General features: G+C 45.6%; 1 protein-coding gene across 1 annotated transcript; it reads left to right on the forward strand.

The window, feature by feature from the left end:
- Positions 1-20,217: 20,217 nt before the first annotated feature.
- On the forward strand, positions 20,218-20,973 carry LOC137545522 (vomeronasal type-2 receptor 26-like). The gene has a single exon (XM_068266900.1). The coding sequence runs from the start codon at positions 20,218-20,220 to the stop codon at positions 20,971-20,973; it is 756 nt and encodes a 251-aa protein (XP_068123001.1).
- The last annotated feature ends 250 nt before the right edge of the window (positions 20,974-21,223 follow it).

Below are 21,223 nucleotides of genomic sequence, written 5' to 3' on the forward strand. Positions count from 1 at the left end.
GGATATTCAGGTCTTCCCTCTTTAGGTTTAAAGAGAACCTGTACTGAGTAAAATTATTTAAAATAAACACGTGAGGTAACTTCAAATGAACATTACATAGTTACCTTGCCATCAATTCCTCTCAGAAGCTCGCCATTTTCTTCTTACAGTAATCCCTTCCAGTTCTGACAACATTTTGTCAGAACTGAAATATATCAGTTGCTGTCAGTTATATATCAGCATCTGTCAGTTACAGCTGAGAGGAGAACTGATGTGTCCATGTTTCCCTATGGCTCAAGCGGGCGATGTTACAGTTAACAGTGTGCTGACCAGAAAGCTGTTATGGGGTAACAGCCATTTTCAAAATGGAGGATGGAGAATTCCATTGATCACAGTGGACAAACAGGACACAGGAGAGGAGAAAGAGACTGAGGAGTAGACTACACCGGAGGTAAGTATGACTTGTGTATGCTTATTTTGACTTTTAATTTTCAGTTCAGGTTTTCTTTAAGGACAGGGATTCCCCACTTTTTCAGTAATGCATATCCTTCATCCACATCTTTTATGATGAAAACATGACCCTGATCCACAATCTTCATTTTTGTTGGGAATCCCCACGAATAGGAGATCCCTTTATTTCTCAGTGTAGCTGACACAGGGCCAAAGACTTTCCTTGCCTTAACCTGCCTGGCGTTCTATTAAGATCGCCAGGCAGGCTGCGGGAGGGTTTTTTTTTAATAAAAAAAAAACTATTTCATGCAGCCAACTGAAAGTTGGCTGCATGAAAGCCCACTAGAGGGCGCTCCGGAGGCGTTCTTCCGATCGCCTCCGGCGCCCAGAATAAACAAGGAAGGCCGCAATGAGCGGCCTTCCTTGTTTTGCTTACATCGTCGCCATAGCGACGAGCGGAGTGACGTCATCGACGTCAGCCGACGTCCTGACGTCAGCCGCCTCCGATCCAGCCCTTAGCGCTGGCCGGAACTTTTTGTTCCGGCTACGCTGGGCTCAGGCGGCTGGGGGGACCCTCTTTCGCCGCTGCTCGCGGCGGATCGCCGCACAGCGGCGGCGATCAGGCAGCACACGCGGCTGGCAAAGTGCCGGCTGCGTGTGCTGCTTTTTATTTGAGCCAAATCGGCCCAGCAGGGCCTGAGCGGCAGGCTCCGGCGGTTCTGGACGAGCTGAGCTCGTCCAGACCGCCCAGCAGGTTAAGTGTAGCTTGTGACAGATCATTATAAAAGGTCAGTTGATGATATGGCTCCTGTAACTTCTGCTGTCTCCTGGTCACTGCTAAAAATCTGTCCTTAACATGGAAGAAATGGATTCTCAGTATCACGTCTCTAGGAAGATGGTCAGCAATGAAGCTGGGCTTAGGCAGTCTATGCACTCGGTCCACTATAAGCTCACTTTCAGCTGTATCAGGCAAAACAGATTTAATAACATCTTTCACATATGGCATTAGCTCCTCAGTCTTTACAGACTCTGGGATTCCTCTGATTTTAATATTATCTCGCCTGTTGCGATCTTCAGAGTCCACAGATCTCTCCTTTAGCCATTTTACCTCCCCTTGTACTTCCTTATGTGATTCTAACAAGCCATTATATGCTGCAGTGATTTCTGACACTTTTTTCTCCAGCTTAGTGACCCTGTAGTCTGTTTCAGAAGCAAACTGTGACGAATGGCCAGCCAGCATTTTCATTTCAGTTTTAATCTCAGACATATTTTCCTGCAGCATTCCGCTGAATGAGACCATAAACTCTTTAAAAAGCTTTTGTGTCATGGGCTGTTCTGACGCTGGGAAGTCAATAAAGGGCAGGGCCGGTTTAAGCAACAATGGGGCCCCAGGGCAAAAATAAACCTGGGGGGCCCCCCCAACATATACCCCGGAACAAAAATCGGCATTAGGGGACCTTTTTTGCAGCTGGTATAGTCAGGGTGTGAAGTCCCAATTGGTCGGAGCTCCACATTCTGGCTATCCCAGCCTGCATGGGGGACAAGGGGTTAAAAAGTTTCAGGAGGGGGGACCCCACAATTTTCTTTTTAAATTCCCACACTCTAAACATTAAAAAAATTGGGAAAATAGTAAAAAATGCCAGGAATCTTCATACAGCCATATTGCGGCTGTATAGTGATCCCTGGCCAAAGCACTGCAGCTGCGTATGGGCCCCCTGGAAACCCCGTCAGGAAATTTATTGCGCTTTCGTTTGATGCATATAAAATTACACTACCATTAGGTTTGCTACTAAAAGTGACATTTACCGCATTTAAAAGTAAACTTTATTTCCTTCGAAACTTTAAAATCGATTTTCTCAAAAACTAAGGTCTTTTTGAAAAATTGTTTTTTCCTCTTATTCCTAATGATCTCCTTAACATATCCTGCAAATTTAGGGTTTCTAGCATTTAAGGTGGATTTGCTATTAACCATTAAAGTCGGCAGGTTTTTAAATGTGTTTTTTTTTTTCCTTTGAAACTTTAAAATGGATTTTCTCAAAAACTATAAGGCTGATTTTGAAAAAAATTTTCTCCTCTTGTAGCCACTGGGGGCCCCTACAAGCTCTGGGGCCCTGGGGAAGCTGCCTCCTTTGCCTTAATGGTAGCGCCGGCCCTGATAAAGGGATCTAGGGAGGCTGGGATATTAGATGTTACATGAGGAGCCATTCCTACCTTAGGATCTCTTTGTTCTTTGTGCTTTAAATGGTCTCCTTCTTTGTGAGGCTTCAGAGGGCTGCAATCTCTGTCTGCATTGTCCTCTTCCTCCTCATTTTCTTCTTCCAGGTCCTCTCTATAACTTCTGCGGTGTGGAGTGCTGAGAGGAGCATATTTATTCCTCTGGTATTTAGGAGTAGTCTGGAGAGGCAGTCCTTCCACAGTATATCTCTGCTGTGAGCGTCCTCCATCTTGCCCATGCTGTTTTTGTTGTAAAGAATGGTGGCCATCTTGGTTTTCATCTTCATACAGATCTGTGAGCCTTTTAGGGAAAGGAGAAGATCCCTTCCTCTTGTAGGTCACTTTATTCCAGTCCATCACGATCAGGAAGCGTTCCCACAAGTTTTAAGCTGAAAATAAAGGCTTTCCAGGCTGCTGTTAGTAGCTATTCAGATGCCTTAGCAGAGAGCTACAGGCTCAAGCAGCCATTCACCTCTGCTGTGTAGCCACACCCCCCGATTCCTGCATTTTTAAGGCCGCTGCTAGCAGCGGCCGCTATAATAACTTTTCTGGTGCGTGTACATGCCTGCCTATTTTTTCTGGCTGCACTGCGGCTGCAACAACAAAACAAAAGGCATGTACATGTGCCCATTCCCCTTCGTGATCATTACCTTGTCGCGGTGAAGGGGCTTGTGTATCACAATGAAGCAATGACCGACGGCTATATGAGTGTCTCGGGGGGTGGCACACCAAAGATAATAAGGTCATTGCTTCATTTTGGACAGACCAAATTTGATCAGCTGGACAGTCACTGTTCTGTCATTCACCCGCACTCTCGTCATGGTGCGCATATGTCCAGCATGGCCATCACTACACAAACAGCTGTTTGCACTCATTGCATACCCTTCACTGCATCTTTGACTGCACATTGTATAATACCTGATAGTCAGTGCATACCTTTCACTTGAATGGATGGCAGACTTACCCTCCATAACATATTCTCGTTAAAGGTAGTAAAGTCTATCTGTGTCATATACAGCAGGGCCTCGAAAGTCCCCCTGTATTGTTATTTTTGGTCACTACCTCGGGACGTGCATGCCATGCCTGCTGCCTTCCTTGGATGTGTGGTGGTGGTAGCCGTTTCTTAGGCTCCCACTCCGGACCGGAATCAAACCAGGATTCCCCGGCCATTACCCGTGGTCACTCGCAATGGCAGACTTGCCCTCCATAAAAGATTCTCGTTGCTCGGTACTGAACAGCAAGCAGAACAAGTATTTAAAAAAATAGATGTAAGCATTAACAATGGTAAAGAAAGTTGATCAGGCAGTCAGAAATTACCTGACATCACTGAGTGAGGAAGAGCAATCTCGTCATGGTGCGCACCAGTCCAGCACGGCTGTCACTAAGCAAACAGCTGTTTGCGGTGCGTTACACAGTGAGTTTGGTGTGTCAGTGTGAAGCAGTACTCTAATTACACTCCCTGATTTATGTATACACATGCAATATGTTTTAAAGCACTTTGGGCCTGCAATTTAGCATTCAATGTGATTTCTGCCCATAAAACGCTGCTTTGCATCCAATCCAAATTTTTCCCCGGGACTTTTGGCATGTATCCCACTCCGCCATGCCCCCCTCCAGGCATTAGACCCCTTGAAACATCTTTTCCATCACTTTTGTGGCCAGCAAACATTTTTCTAGTTTTCCAAGTTTGCCTCCCCATTGAAGTCTATTGCGGTTCAAACTTTTGCATGAGGTTTGCAAACCCGGTTCGCGAACCGAAAATTGGAGGTTCGGCCCATCTTTACTTAGCATATCTGTCCCCAAAACATTGGGTAACTTGATAACATTCTTTATAAAAAGAACATTGCATAGATAGATGATTTATTAAAGAAAGCCTCTTTAAAAATCATTTATTAGCTCTTATTTATGTTAAGGATCTATGCCCGACCTAAGATGCTATCCTGCAGGATGAATGAGGGTTTTATCACCCTCAAATCCTAGGGCAAAAATCCACAACTTTCTTGGTCGTGTATTTTTGCTGCCCAGGGAGGCAGAGCTTACAGTTGTAGCTCTGCCTCTATTCACGTCAATCCACCGCGGATCTCCGCCTCTCCCCCACCCCTCTCAGTAAAAGAAGACTGAGAGGGACGGGGGAGGTGTGCCATCAGTGGGAATTGATGTGAGGAGAGGCAGAGCTACTGCAGAAAGCTCTGCCTCCTCCAGGAAATGCTCCCTCATTTTTGCTCTGGAGATTTGAGGGTGATAAAACCCTCGTTTAGCCGTGGGATAGCTGTTTTTTAGATCGGGCATAGATCCTTAACATAAATAAGAGCTAAAAACTGATTTTTAAAGAGGCTTCAGAGTCTTTTTAAGGAAAAAATGTTGGGAAAAAAACAACATGGTACCTCCAGGAGGAGCAACGTAAAAACAAAATATGTTGTCAAAGTATGCACCAAATCATCATCATACCACCTCATTAGTATCCCACCATCCGGTTTCTTACCATGCCTCCCGTATAATGTGTCTGTCCATGCCCTACCACTCTGCAGGCACAACCTCATTCTGAACTGTGTCTTGGTTCCACCCTTTGCCACCAACCTAGATCTCTAAAAACAAATGTTACATGCCACCATTTTCACTGTAAAACCCCAAATCTTCCTCCACCCAAACACGACTTCCAGCTCCCTTCCTCTTATCAGCTTAGATGACCTGTACTGCGAGCATCTGGCATATGTTTGTTTGCACACACATCAAAAGAAAAGTAAGTATGATGAAATCATGTTTGTAATGCATAGATATGATCTAAGTGACTTTGGCTTTGTTCTTTTAAATGTGTGTTGTTGTTATTGTACTACATTTACAAGGTTCCAGTATCTCGATGCAATGCCAGATGTCCTCCTGGGTCCAGAAAAGTTCCTACTGAAAGCTTCCATGCCTGCTGCTACGGTTGTGTCCAGTGTCCAGAGGGGGAGGTGTCTAATGTCACAGGTACAAGTCCGAGTTGCTCCATAATTTTGCTTGAAAGGTGAAATCATGAGGAAGTATACCAAGAAAGAGAAATGCATTCTACTCCTGATTCGAATGCTGGGGCGACAGCTCAGGGTCCCCGATGCTGTACAGATGCATCACTGGGCAATGCTAGAGCAATGTGTCTGTATGGCAATAAGGCTGTAAACAGTCACCCTAGCGATTACATTCAATTGCTATGGGCATCAGGCATGTACAGATCCTAAGGCCTTGGTACAGGTGACACAACACAAGGGGTTAAGTAGGAGATAACAACATTTTGCTACATAAAGGGAGACACTCATTGGTCCCTGTTCCATGTTTGTCCTTTGAAGCAAGAAGAGAGTTGCTCCAGTACTAAGGTGACTTTTTTGGTAAGTAGCTTTCAAGTCACTTAGCATACCTGTTCCCAAAATTGGGTAACGCAAGAGAGATTTAAGGAAGGGGCATGAGAAAGAGCCTACATGTGGCATCCCTGCTAACATGTATTGCAATATGTGAACCCGATGTCTCTTATGAATTGTTCTTTCATATTCTGCTGTATTTGTGCTGGTGAAGTAATAGCACAGTATGCCCTTTACATGTATTACTGCAGCCATTTATGAGTCAGGCGCTGCTTGGTCTCTATCCATGCAATGTATACCTTTCATTGTTATTGCTTGTAGGTAGCTCCCAGGTCACTTAGGTTACCTGTTGCCAAAGTATTGGGAACAGGTTTATCAATAAAATGTATTTTAAGCCACAATGAGTAAGAAATACTTGTTGCAAAATTCTGTGTCAGATTCTCAAAAACAATGTAAAGGCAAAGGATCAATATAATGACTATAAAAGTCACATTCATAAAAATAAGTCATTGAGAAAGTAGTAGTGAAGCACTCCTCCTCAATTATCCAGTTAGGATGTGCCCCGGTGGATACGGAAGTACTCCGGGTCAATAGCTTCAATGAACAAAGGTAACCGGCACCATCCAGCACCATTTCGCTTCAAGCTGTCCTATAGTGATACAGCCAAATAGTTCCCCATCAGTTCTGACTAGGTATGGACCTTGGGCATTGGTTGCTAGTGTAGGCTTCCATGATTGGCTGTCAAGTACCATGTATGCTATATAAAGGAGGTTGTTGTCATTGAATAGTTGAATTCACACAGCATAGCTTGAAAAAGAGGTGGATGCCTTGAAATCGACGCTTGTCTCTTTGCTGTGATGTCTTATCTATATATATAAAATCGTGTGTGCGTGTGTGTGTGTGTGTGTGTGTGTGTGTGTGTGTGTGTGTGTGATGTGTGTGATGTGTGTGTGTGTACAGTGTGTGTGTACAGTGTGTGTGTGTGTGTGTGTGTGTGTGTGTGTGTGTGTGTGTGTGTGTGTGTGTGTGTGTGTGTGTGTGTGGTGTGTGTGTATGTGGTGTGTGTGTGTGTGTGTGTGTACATATGTGCCACAATCACTTGAAAACGGCTTGACAAATTTGAACGAAACTTGGTAAACAGATCCCTTACTACCTGGGATGATATGTTCTGGGCGTCTCTTGCCCCCTCCCCCCCCCCCCCCGGCACAACTGGGTGGAGCTACAAACAGCAAATCAGATTTCACCCATTCATGTCAATGGAAAAAATGGAAAACGCTGCCATTCTCACAGTGATCAAACCAGAGTTCCCACACTTGGCACAGTTGGTCACTTGGTGACCGAGGTTACAAATACAGGAAAATTGGGTGGAACATAAAACAGCCAATCAAATTTTAGCCATTCATTTTTACTGGGAAAATGTAAACTGCAGCCATTCTTGGGTCTCAAACTTGGCACACTTGGTCACTGGGTGAAGGAAATTAAGATTCAGAAAAGTGGGGGGAGTCAATCAAAATTCCCCTATTGATTTTCAAGGGGAATATTTACACTGCTGCTATTCTTACACTGTTTATAACAGAAGCTTCAAACTTGCTACAGTCGGTCATTGGGTGACTGGGGTCCAAATTCACTAAACAGCCAATAAGATTTATTTGCTCAATAAACTGCTTCCATTCACACATGTCTGATACCAGGAACCTGAAAGCTCACAAACTTGGTCATTGAGTGACTGTGTGTCCAGGTTACAAAAAGTGGGCAGAGCCAAAAACAAAATGCACTGGTCAAATACAAACTGCAGCCATTCTTACACCGTTAATGGCAGCGTTCTCAAACTTTGCACAGTTGGTCTCTGGGATTAATATTCAGAAATGTGGGAGGAGCCTACAAAAGCCAATCATAATTCACCTATTGAATTTCAAGGAGAATATTTACATTGCTGCCATTCTTAAACTGTTAATAGCAGATGCCTCAAACCTGGTACAGTTGGTCACTGGGTGACTGGGGAAAGGGGGCAGAGTCACAAACAGCCAATCAGATTTGATTAATTTCTTTTTTTTAAAGATTCTTTATTTATTTCAACATATAAAGGACAAAGTACAACATATAACAAAGACTTGTTTAGCCTAATTTAGACTGAACCAACATATAGGCTTTACAATAAACTTAATCAAGGTGAAATCAAATATAACATGACAGCATACCCCTATAATATGCTAGAATTTATGAACCATCTACTGCTAGAGAAAACCCTTAAAGTTTGGTATCCTGGCGCCCCGTATGGATCATACAACCAGGCTCCTGCTATATTAAGAGTTAACGGTACCCTTATTTTCCTTTTGGGAGTGATGAGACAGAACATTTACTGCTGCATATTAGCCTTGATGCAGAAGGAAAAGAAAAGGAAAGAGACAAGAGAAAGAAAGAAAGAAAGGAAGAGAAGAGGTGATAAGGTTTCGGTGGGTTGGGGAGGAGCACAGGCATTATTCCAGGAGGCATCCATAATTCCTGAGAGTAAAGTCAGGGGACAGTGAATGAGAAAATTATCCGGACATGAGGGTAGTAAATATGAGGAGACTCTTTGAATTCAAACCACCAAAACCACGTTTTCCAGAATTGTTCTGACCTGTCATATATAGTGGCTGTCAGATCTTCTAGCTGGCAGATTCTATCCACCTCTTTCAGCCAGTCCCTCAGAGCCGGAGGGTCTTGTGACTTCCACCGCCTGACGATCAACGCTTTGGCAGCGTTTACTAGGTGTCTAGTGAGGGACTTTTTATACTTTTTGATGGACCACGTATTATGATAAGAAGGAAAAACTCCGGGGAGTCTAGTGGTAGGAAGTCTGTCAGTGCATGTATCTGTGTACGTACATCAAGCCAGAAATTAGTGAGACAGGGGCAGGACCAGAAAATGTGCAACAGGGTACCTGGATCTTGTCCACATCTCCAACAACTTGGGGAGGTGGAGGGATACATCGCATGAAGTCTCGTGGGGGTGAGATACCAGCTCGTAAAAATTTTACAACCCACTTCCTGACTACTTGATGATATGGATAATTTGTGGGCAAAGAGTAAAATCTTCCCCCATTGTTTTGTTAAGAAGGAGATGTTAAGGTCAGCTTCCCACTTCAACTTCAAATCTGCGGACGCCTCCTCTGCATCATTAAAGTGAACATCCAGACTAAAAATTGACTCAGCAGCACTGGAAAGGTCTGATGTTTCTTTAACTGTTTCACAGCATCAGAACTTTTTTTCTCCTTTATAAGCCTCATTTTTAGCTGCACAGAAAAAAACTGCCCGGGCATTTCCCCCTGATGCTGTGCAAAGCATGATGGGATTTCTGATGTTGTTGTTCTCGTTCTGCTGTTTTGGTGCAATTTTTTTTTTTTTTTTACATTTTGAATTTGACATTTGAAGCCTAGCGTGTGCAGCTGGGAGGGGTAATCAGGACACAGAATAGTTGGAACTGTGTCTCCTGCTCCTTGTCACCTCCTTTCCACCAAAAAGATGGCTGCCCCCATGACAAAAATGGCAGCCCCCATGAATCACAAACATTTGCCTGTTCTTTTAAAACGGGGTGGGTAAGAGATTATATTACCTATCTATTCTAATTAACATAACTAATGTAACTTAATGACAGTATGTTTGTTTAGGCTGAAGTTCCCCTTTAAGCAGTGAGTACATGAGAGAGATAGTTCCTCTGATTGGCCCTGAGCCCCTACAGGTTTGCTCAAATAGAGTAAGGGATCTTCCTAGTTCAGCCCTGGTACCCTGTTGCAATAAAAAATGTTTGAACTGAGTCCAACTCCAGTGGTCCAATGCCTGGGAGTTCAACACGTTCTTTAAATTGGGTAACGAAATCCATTCCCGCTCATGGATAAAATGGTAAGCGCATAGCGGCTGGACATTGCGCCAAGAGGGGTAACTCCGGGGGTGTAGACCTAAAGGAAATGCTGGATTATTAAGAATAGGCAGAAGAGGCGAAGGCCATGGGGAAATTAGTCTACCAGATCTATATTTAGCTAAGACCTTGAGGGTATGGGTAACTAACGCAGCGGCAGGGTCTAGCGTATGCCTAGATTGAGTTTGCCAGGGGATTAGGCTAAGACTATCTCCTACTAGCTCTTCCTCCACCTCCACCCACCTCTTCTGGGTGGCGTGTCTATTCCAGTCAATAATTCTAATTAAAACTGCTGCGGCATAGTATAGTGCAGGGTTTGGTATTGCCATGCCCCCCATTTCTTTAGGAGCTGTTTGCAGCGCATATCTCAGTCTAGATTTTCGGCCTCTCCAGATGAATTTAGAGAATTCCTGTGTTAATTGTTTAAAGAATAAAGCCGGGATGTATATAGGGAGAGTCTGAAAGAGGTATAGTAAACGAGGCATGATTGTCATTTTGATTATGCATGCTCTCCCGAACCATGAGAAATGGGGTTTATCCCATTTTTGTAGGTCTGATTTAATTCCATTCAGAGCGGGGGTAAAGTTGGCGGCCATCAGATCTTTTGGATGAGGAGTAATGTATGTGCCCAGGTATTTAAGAGCTGTAGGTGGCCATTTAAATGGGAAATTGGTCCGTAAGGTATCTTTTAATGTGCCCGGAAGCAGGACCCCCATTGCTTCACTTTTGTCATAGTTAATCGAAAGATTAGAGAGTAGACCATAGTCTTGGAATTCACGTAACAAATTTGGTAGGGAAATATGTGGATTTGTAAAGAAAAAAAAGCATATCATCCGCATAAGCTGCGACTTTATGGGAGGATTTCTTAAGGGATACTCCTTGAATGTCTGGGTTGGCTCTAACTGTACATAAGAAGGGTTCGAGAGAGAGTGCAAAAATCAACGGGGAGAGGGGACAACCCTGTCTCGTTCCATTGCGTATATCAAAACTTTCAGATAGCACTCCATTTGCTTTTACTTTAGCGTTAGGTGAGGAGTAAAGAGACATTATACGTCTGCACATTTTGGTGGATAGACCAATATGCTTCAGAGTACCTTCTACGAAGTCCCAGTCCACCCTATCGAAAGCTTTTTCAGCGTCAGTGGAGATAAGTAGGATAGGGGTGGATTGGGACCTTGCCCAATGGACTAGATTCAGGGTGCGGATGGTATTGTCCTGAGCCTTTCGGCCTGGGACAAAGCCTACTTGGTCCGGGTAGATCAGGTTAGGGAGAATAGAGGACAACCTATTTGCGAGCATTTTGGCATAAATCTTTAAGTCTACATTGAGCAGCGAAATAGGTCGGTAGCTCTGGCATATCGAGGGATCTTTCCCCTCCTTGGGTAATACCGAGACATGCGCTGCAAGCATTGTGGCAGGAAAGTTCAAATTTTCTTCCTGTCTTTCGGAGATGGCGTTAAAAGCTTGCAGCATGTATGTGGTTAAAACACTTTTAAACTTCTTATAATATTCGGAAGTGTATCCGTCAGGTCCCGGGGCCTTCCCTGTGGGGAGTTAAGCCATTGCTATTAATAATTCATCTTCCGTAAAAGGTTCTTCTAGGGCTTCAATATCCTCTGTAGGGAGTGTGGGCATGCCTGACTTTGTCAGGTATTCAGATATTTTAGTACGTTTATTTTCAGAGGAGGGCACGCCAGAGGAGGAGGGAAGGTTATATAGGCTAGCATAGTAATTCCTAAAAGTTCGTGAGATATCATCATATTTGTGCACCATCTGTGAATTTTTATCCTTAATTCCAGATATGTAGTTAGAAACTTGCTGGTCTTTCAGGGCTTTAGCCAACATTGAGCCACATTTGTTACCGAATTCATAAAAAGAGCGACGGCACCTGGATGCTGCATATTTAACTTTGTGAAATAGTAATCTTCGAAGGGTTTCTCTCTTACCTGACAATTCTAACAAAACTGTTGGAGAATTGCTCCGCTTGTGTTTTGTTTCTAGCTCAGCTATAGAAGAGAGGATATCTTCAACCTCTTTCTCACGTTCCCTCTTTCTTTTGGCTCCCTCCCTGATCAAAAGGCCCCTGACAAAACATTTGTGTGTTTCCCACAGGATTAATGGGGACGTGTCCTCCTGGGCATTAAGATGGAAGAATTCCTCCATTTCTGCCTTAAGTTTTCCAGATATTTGTTTATCCTCTATCAGGGAGCCATTCAATCTCCAGGAAGTGGGACCGCGTCTGCACTCTCCTAGTGAGACCTCCACCGTGACAGGCGCATGGTCCGAGAGGGTCATGCTGCCTATCCCAGGAGAAGCCGACACCGAGAGGAGATTGTGTGAGAGGAAGATGTAATCAATCCTCGAGTAAATGTTATGCGGATGGGAGAAAAACGTATAATCTGTTGCAGAGGGGTTGTGCATTCGCCATACATCCACCAGTTGCATGGAATGCAGCAGAGAGTGGCACTTTCGTAGTAACTTCTGAGAGACAGGGCACTTTCCTGAAGAGGAGTCAATTGATGGATTCAAGGTGAGGTTTAGATCTCCGCCCAGAAGGATACTTCCTTCTGCGAACGAGTGCAGGTGGGATAAAAAGGATTGAAGGAAGGAAACCTGATTTGTGTTTGGCGCATAATAGGAGCCTATAGTAATTTTTTGGTTGTGCAATGTGCCTTTAATTAGGTTAAATCGACCTTGCAGGTCCCCATATTCCTCAATTAAAGTAAAGGGGGTATCTCTAGAGAGGAGTATCGCCGTTCCCTTCACCTTGGCCTCTTGGACGGGGCTACTATATAGTGTTCTATAGTATTTATTATAAAGTTTAGGTATTTTGGGTTGTTTGAAGTGGGTCTCTTGTAGACACACAATGTTGGCATGTCCTTTACGACACAAATTGAGGACGGCCGACCTTTTATCTGGGACATTCAAACCCCTGACATTTAAGGACAGTAGTTTAAGTGACCGTTGGAATGTTGGTCACTAGTAGACGCTCCCCGGAACCCGTACCCCCCAACAACCCACGTTTAAAACAGCAATTCTTTAGAGAAGAGAGAGAGAGACACAGCAGAAAAGAAGTATAGAGAAATGAAGTATGCACAAGAGTGCGTATAGAGCACATGAGGAGCAAATGAGTTGATGAAATGTAGATGCTCACCCATCGTGCTCGCCAGAATACAATATCCTGACCTTGGTAACATTGCCTCGGGGCCACATGGGCACCATTTTTGACTGGCAAATCCCACTGGGGTAGGGGAACTCAATGAAAGAACCACAATCACGAGCCCCAGCCCCGACCATGAACACATCACTGATAACATCTTTATACATTAACCTTTTGTCCCTTTCGAATCAAATAAAACATAAAAACAAACCTCAAGCATACTGGTGGTTAACGAGGTATCTTATTAGTCAATAGTGTTGGGCGGAACAGTTCGCCTGGTGAACCTCTCTGGGCCTCTTACTACTTCCGGGTCGCAATGACCCGGAGTAGTACACCTGCGCTGCTCGGCGGAGCGCGTCCTAGATCGCGCTCCTGTTGCCGGGCACTCTCTGCGCATGAGCGTGACGTCACTCATGACGTCACGCACATGCGCAGAGAGTGCCCGGCAATGGGAGCGCGATCTAGGACGTGCTCCGCCGGGCAGCGCAGGTGTACTACTCCAGGTCATTGCGAACCGGAAGTAGTAAGAGGCCCATGGATTTAGAGATGTTCGCCGGCGAATGGTTCGTGAACCGTTCGCCACATCTCTATTAGTCAAATGGCAAGAAGAGCATAATATAACAGTCCCTTCCCCCTGCTGGCCCTCCCAAGCCCCCCCAGGTGTGACGTTTTAGTTTACAGTGGAGCGTTATGAAGAGCCCCCACCCCATGTTCCGGAAAGCCTATTTTGCTTGTCTCAAAGGAGAGTGGCCCGCTCACAAGATTCTTATTAGGGGGTGTGCCTCTGATTCAACTCCTGAATCTGCTGCCTACATCTCCCAGTCCCACATCAAATCCCCTCGCCCCCAGGAGTCCACCCAGGAGATCGCACTGAAGCGACGCACATGAAGGCATCGCAAATCACACTGCGGGAGAAGGAGAACCTAGGCGCCCCCGTACTTCAATAAAAAAGGCATGTGGTAGAAGGCAGCCATAATTACTGCCACCCTGAAAGCACAGGGACACCCAGGCTCCCCCCCAGGAACCGCCCCAGTGTCCCGCACGCACTCCGATGCGCGCCACACCAGGACATCCCCCACCTGCATCCCGACATATTCATCCTGCCTACCCATTAAGTCACATAACATGTAGCATCAAAATATATAGACTATCCCGCCATCCCCATGTATTAAGAAAGATACACGGGTCCCTAAAGGCCTCCAAGACCATTGCATATATATCATTCACCTGAGGGGTGCAATATCCCATGCCGCGGGAGGTGAGGCGCCGGCACCCATCCTTGCATAATAACGGGGGGGTCGAGGGGAGCGAGCAACTAAGCCCCCTCCACTCCCCATGCTAGGGCCCAGTGGCGCCCCACCAAAGCCGCTCGTCCATTTCACCAATGTATCAAACCTTCGGGAGTGTCAGGCTCTCGTACCGCGTGCCAGAGAGGATTTTCTGAGCCCATGACACATCACATTGTCTCATATAGATTCGGGTAGCTGTCAGCTTTAAGGTCTCTGTCATGGCTTCTTCGGGCAAGGGGGTGGAAGAGCCCAGTAAAGTACGCATGGGGATCCAAAGGGGGCAAAGAAGCTCACTGAGAGAGTTCAACTGCATGTGACGGGTGTAGTAAGATGAAACCGCATATTGCAATTATGTGGGCATTGGGAACCACAGAGCATGGGGCAGTGTGTGATCAAGTGGGCAACAGGGTGAAGGGACAACAGAACTTACAAATCAACCCACTTCTTATCGTTGCTTGCGTGGTTTCTGAGGCCCTGAAAAATCCATTGTGTCAGGATTCCATTCGGGAACCGCCACTGTGGGGATGTCCATTACTCGGAAGAACTCCGGAAGATCCTTCGGATGGCGGAGAGAAAAAGATTGAGTTCCTTTTTTTACTATTAGTTGAAAGGGGAATCCCCACTTATATGTGACTTCTTCAGGGGAGAAAGACTGCAAGAGAGGCTTTAGCGCTCGCCGCTGAGCCAGCGTGGAGGGTGCCAGGTCCTGGAAGAGAGACACCACTGCTCCTTCCCACTCCAGATTGCCCTTCTTCCTTGCTGCTATCATGATCTGCTCCTTCTCCTGATAGTTATGCAGCTTGCAGATGATGTCGCAGGGCTGTTCCTCTCTTCCCGGAGCTGCCCGGAGGGCCCTATGAGCTCTGTCAAATTTAAGCTTTTGGTCCGCCGTAGTGTTGGGCGAACACCTGGATGTTCGGGTTCGGGAACGTTCGCCGAACATGGCCGCGATGTTCGGCATGTCCGGGCCGAACGCCGAACTCCCCGAACATCCCGCTTTTGGGGGCCCTATGGGGTTGCAGGCATAAGGGGGGAGCATGCCCCGATCGCGGGGGGGGGGTCAGAAATTCCCCCCACCCCCTCCGCTAGCGCTCCCCCCTCTGCCCGCTTCCCCATACAAATGTTTAAGGAAAGTAAAATAGTACCGGTGGTAGTGGCTGGCAGTGGCACTGTGAAGTGAGTGAGGAGGAGGAGTCCGGAGAGTGATGCGTTAAAGGGGAGGCCGGGCAGCGGGCGGTTCAGCGGTAGTACCCTTGTGGTACTTCCGCCCTTTCTCTGACCTCACGTCCTCTGCATACGAGGGTACGCATCACGCGTACCCTCGTATGTGTCATCACGCAGAGGACGTGAGGTCAGAGAAAGGGCGGAAGTACCACAAGGGTACTACCGCTGAACCGCCCGCTGCCCGGCCTCCCTCAACGCGTCACTCTCCGGACTCCTCCTCCTCACTCACTTCACAGTGCCACTGCCAGCCACTACCACCGGTACTATTTTACTTTCCTTAAACTTTTGTATGGGGAAGCGGGCAGAGGGGGGAGCGCTAGCGGAGGGGGTGGGGGGAATTTCCGATCCCCCCCGCGATCGGGGCATGCTCCCCCCTTATGCCTGCGACCCCATAGGGGGGCCGTATTCGGCCGAACAGGGCCCTGTTCGGCCGAACAGGGCCCCTGTTCGGCCAGGCATTGAGCCGTTCGGGCGAACCCGAACAGTTTGGCCGAACACCACCAGGTGTTCGGCCGAACTCGAACATCACCCGAACAGGGTGATGTTCTGCAGAACCCGAACAGTGGCGAACACTGTTCGCCCAACACTAGTCCGCCGGTCTATTTAGAAGGCCATTAAAGAGGGTACGCAATGTGGGTATGATGTTATCCGTGATAACATGCTCCGGGACACCCCTCACACGTATATTGTTCCTGCGTCCTCTATTCTGCATGTCTTCCATTTGGGTACGCATGCAACGGGAGACTGTAGAATGTCTCTCAGAATCTTCGCGTAGCTTAGCCACCTCTGCTTTCAGCGATGCCAGGTCTCCCTCCACTGACGTGACCCGCTCAGCCAGGCCATTGATGTCTGCATGGATGGCAGCTATTTCGGATCTTGTGGAGGAGACTATTCTTTCGGTCTGCTCCTCCATGTCTTGCTTGGTGGGGAGCCCCTTCAGGAATCTCCATATGTCCTCTAGACTAGTGAGGGCGGATGGGCCCGACTTCAGGGAGCTTGAGATTGCCGGAGGCGAAGGGGCCTGGTCCGCCATGTTGGGAGTAGCCGGGATCTCACCTCGGGCCTGAAAGTATCTAGTAAGAGGTCTTTGTAAGGGGGTATTAGGGCACTGCTGGGCCGAGTCACCCTTCTTGGTTCTTTTCATGCCACTTCAGGTCGAAAAGGAAGGGATTCAAGATCAGTTTGGGCTAGAAAAATGTGCTCATGGCCGGGAGCTGAAAGAAAGCGCGTCCTCACCCTTCCATCGCAGGCTCCGCCCCCCAGATTTGATTAATTTCAATGGGAATATACAAATTATTTATACCAAGGACACCAAAGCTCAAAAACGTGGAAATTGAGTGACTGTTTGTCAAGGTTATAAAAAGTGGGCGGTGCCAACAACTGCATTTTTAACATGGGAAAATATAAACTGCAACCATTCTTACACTGTTAATGGCAGGGTTCCCAAACTTGACACAGTTGGCCACTGGATGACTGGGATTAATGTTCTGGAAAGTGGATGGAACCTACAACAGCCAATCAAAATTCACCTATTGAGTTTTCTAGGGGAATATTTACATTGCTACCATTCCTACACTGTTAATGGCAGAGGCCTCAAACCTGCTGCAGTTGGTTATTAAGTGACTGGGGTTCAAATTCACAAAAGGGGCGGAGCCACAAACAGCTAATCAGATTTATTTGCTGGATAAACTGCTTTTATTCACAGTCATTGAGTAATTTACGCATTGGACCACTAACGCGTAAAAATGTATGTGTTAATGTTCCTGCACTAGCGGGAATGCGTAAAAATGTACGCAATGCGACCCGCTGACCTCCGAGGTCAGCAAGCTGCCAGCGGGGGACTGGAGCAGCAGTGAGTGACTACGAGGGCACAGGATGGCTGCATGGGGCTGGTAGAAGCCCCAGGTAAGTGAAACTCATTTTTTTATTTTGCTTGGACCTTTCCTTTAATGGCAGGGTTCTCAAGCTTTGCAAAGTTGGTTACTGGGTGACTGGGATTATTATTCAGAAAAGTGGGTAGAGTCTAAAGACGCCAATCAATATTCACCTGTTGATTTTCAAGGGGGATATTAAAATTGCTGCCATTCTTGCACTGTTAATGACACAAGCCTAATACCTGGTACAGTTGGTCATTGGGTCACTGGGGTTCAAATTCAGAAAAGGGGTGGAGACACACACAGCCAATAAAATTTGTTTTTATTGATGCCAAGGACCCGGAAGCTCACAAACTTGGTCAATGAGTGACTGTGTGTCCAGGTTACATAACATGGGCAGAGCCAAAAACACATTTCACTGGGAAAATATAAACTGCAGCCATTCTTACACTGTTATTGGCAGGGTTTTCAAACTTTGCCCAAATGGTCACTGGGTGACTGAGATTAATATTCAGGGATGTGGGTGGAGTCTAGAATATCAAAATTCACCTGTTGATTTTCAAGGGTAATATTTGCATTGCTGCCATTTTTACACTGTTCATAGCAGATGCCTCAAACCTGCTACAGTTGGTCATTGGGTGACTGGGGTTCAAATGCTGGAGAAGGACGGAGTCACAAACAGCCAATCTGATTTATTTAATTTTTATGAGAATATGCAAATTATTGATGTCAAAGCTTACAAACTTGGTCATTGAGTGTTTGTGTGTTAGGGTTCAAAAAAGCGGGTGGAGCCAACACCAGACAAATACATACCTGGGCAACGCCGGGTCATCAGCTAGTCTGAAATAAAAGAGCAAAATACTTACCTGGATGGTGCCGGTAACCTTTCTTCATTCGTAAAGATAAGTGCATCACACATATTCTCCTTACTTGTGGCTTCCTCTAGCGATTGTGGAAAACCATAAACAATGCAAATAGGAAAGAAAAAGAAAACGCTTTTCTCTTTACTTGACTTTTACTCTTTTTAAGTGTATTTTATACTTTCTATTAACTTCATAAACATACACCAGACTAAAATAGTATTCTTGTAATAGTACTAAAGTAAACCTAAGAGTGAAAAGAAAAGTTTTATGCATAACCAGAGCTTTCTCCTTCAAGATGATCAGTCCCTCACCATCCTCCTCCACTGCCTGGATCCTCCACTAAGAGGCTCGGTAACTTCACAAGTCGGGGCGTACTGCACATTGGCTATCATTCATAAAGCATTTCCGCATGCGGAAATGCTAAAAACAGCTGACTTTACCGACCACTCGGCAAAGTCAGCATTCATAAAGGCTCTTTCCGCATGAAAAAATGACACTAACGAGCAGAGTGATAAATCACCGCCTTGTGCGGTGATTATCGGAACAAATGTAGCAAAATGTTCATTCATGAAGAACACCGCAAGCGGTGTCAGGTCGGGAAGTCCCGCTCCCTCTGATGTGGCGATACCAATGCAAGTTAATGGAGACACACAGACCTCCCAGGCAGCTGCAGCAGAGCGGAACACGGAGAAATGTATCAACTCTGCAGCTTCCGTGTCTCCACCTGCCTACCGCCTGCCTATCGCCAGCCTAGTTCGGGGAATCTCCGCAGTGCTACCGCACATGGATACTTTTCTGTGAATGCCCACCCAGAAGTCTAAAATACCGCCAGCGGTGTTTTCCCGCACTGATTCCCCTTACCGACAGCCTCTTTATGAATGATAGCCATAGTGTTCCCTTGCCGGGAGTGTTCTGCTCCTGCATAATACTAAGCGTGCCTGACCAAACTGCACTTGTGCCAATTGGTACTGACTTGCAAAGTTACCAGGCGGCCTAGCGGAGGATCCTGGCAGAGTTGAAGGGGGCTGGAGGAAGCCCCAGGTTTGCATACATCTGATTATGCATACCTGTGCAGTAAAGTGATTAGTTTCTAAGTACAATGCTTTCTTCTAGAAGAGTATTAACATCATTAATGAGATGTATAAAATTTCAATCTACAACTGTTTGTATTTTATTTTTATTGTAGCTGTTTTTAATGTTGATATTAATTATGTAAGTTTTACCATGTGCATAAAGAAGGAAAAGAGGGCCGGCACTGCTGTCATACACTTGAATTCCAACTTGTAAAATTGTAGACAAATACAGGTGGGTGCAAAGTGGGTGGTGCGGTGGGTGCAAAGCCTGACGGCCGTTTTGCGCGTTTGCGCTTCTACGGAGGCGAAGCACAAATGCGCGAAACGGCCGTCAGGCTTTGCACCCTCCGCACCCACCGCACCACCCACAGGCACCTATGGTATGTGTTGTCAATTGTTTGCATGGACAATCTTTTGTATTTGTCTACGATTTTACAAGTTGGGATTCAAGTGTATGACAGCAGTGCCGGCGCTCTTTTCCTTCTTTATGCATATAGATGTCACTTTTCACCTGAGCACGCTGAGGATCTATAACGCACACATCTTTACATAGGACTGTGTTGTCTCTCCCTCTCTCCTCCTTCCCTGGATGAGACGACGGCTCCTGCAGTGCCAGCATTCCTTTTTCCTGTTTCTACTTATGTGAAGTTTTACCATGTCCATCACAAACCCATTCAAATCAAAGCATAGATTATTTTTATTACAAATTTTCATTCCAGATAGTGAAAGCTGCTTCAAATGTCCCGAGAAAGAGTGGCCTGATAGAAAGAAAGTGACTTGTATTCTTAAAACGTATGAATTTCTGTCATATGACGATGATGTTCTGACTTTAATATTTTTACTCATTACCTTACTACTTTTAGCTATGACACTATTTATATTGGGGATCTATATTTATTACTGGGATACTCCAGTTGTGAAAGCCAATAACCGGACTGTGAGCTTCATTCTCCTGACCTCCATCCTGCTGAGCTTCCTCTGTGTCTTCTTGTTCCTCGGACGTCCTGTGGATATGACCTGCATGCTGAGACAAGTATCTTTTGGGGTCTTTTTTTCTATTGCGGTCTCTTCTGTCCTGGCCAAGACTGTCACTGTCTGCATTGCCTTCAAAGCCACCACACCTGGCAGCTACTGGAGAAAATGGGCTACAGTCAACATATCCAACTTTTTGGTCCTGATCTGTTCTTCTGTCCAATTTATGATTTGTGTCATTTGGCTCTCATTATCTCCCCCTTATCTGGAGAATGACATGTACTCTTTACCTGGAAAGATTGTTGTTCAGTGTAATGAAGGATCACTTTTTTGCTTTTACTCTGTGTTGGGTTATATGGGGTTTCTGGCAGCTGCGAGTTTCTTTCTGGCTTTCATGGTGAGGACATTACCGGACAGCTTTAATGAGGCCAAGTACATCACGTTCAGCATGCTGGTGTTCTGCAGTGTCTGGATTGCCATGATCCCGGCCTATCTGAGTGCCAGAGGGAAATACATGGTGGCTGTGGAGATATTTGCCATCCTGACCTCCAATGCTGGATTATTGACCTGTATATTTTTTCTAAAATGTTATATTATGCTTCTCAAACCTGAGCTCAACACTAAGAAAGAAATATGTGGCAGAAAATGAACCCTGTAGTAACACATAGCTCACAATGGTAAATGTAAAATTGCCATTTAAATTTTTATTTTAAGTAATCTACTACTTTGCCAAGTTTTCATCAGAAGCGATTTGACCACTACACATTGGGTACATTATTTTTGTTAAAGGGATGACACATCTATGTTGCATTTTAATTATCATGTCCAATAATAACATCTAACATTCTAATACAGTTTATTTGCTATGTTTGTTGAAATTTGCCTTCTTGAAACAGAAG

The sequence above is a fragment of the Hyperolius riggenbachi genome, chromosome 1 (genome assembly GCF_040937935.1).
Source record: "Hyperolius riggenbachi isolate aHypRig1 chromosome 1, aHypRig1.pri, whole genome shotgun sequence".
Taxonomy (NCBI): Eukaryota; Metazoa; Chordata; class Amphibia; order Anura; family Hyperoliidae; genus Hyperolius; species Hyperolius riggenbachi.

What these genes read in the sequence shown, in the direction of transcription:
- LOC137545522 (XM_068266900.1), top strand. Translation starts at nt 20,218, where the DNA reads ATGACACTATTTATATTGGGGATCTATATTTATTACTGGGATACTCCA.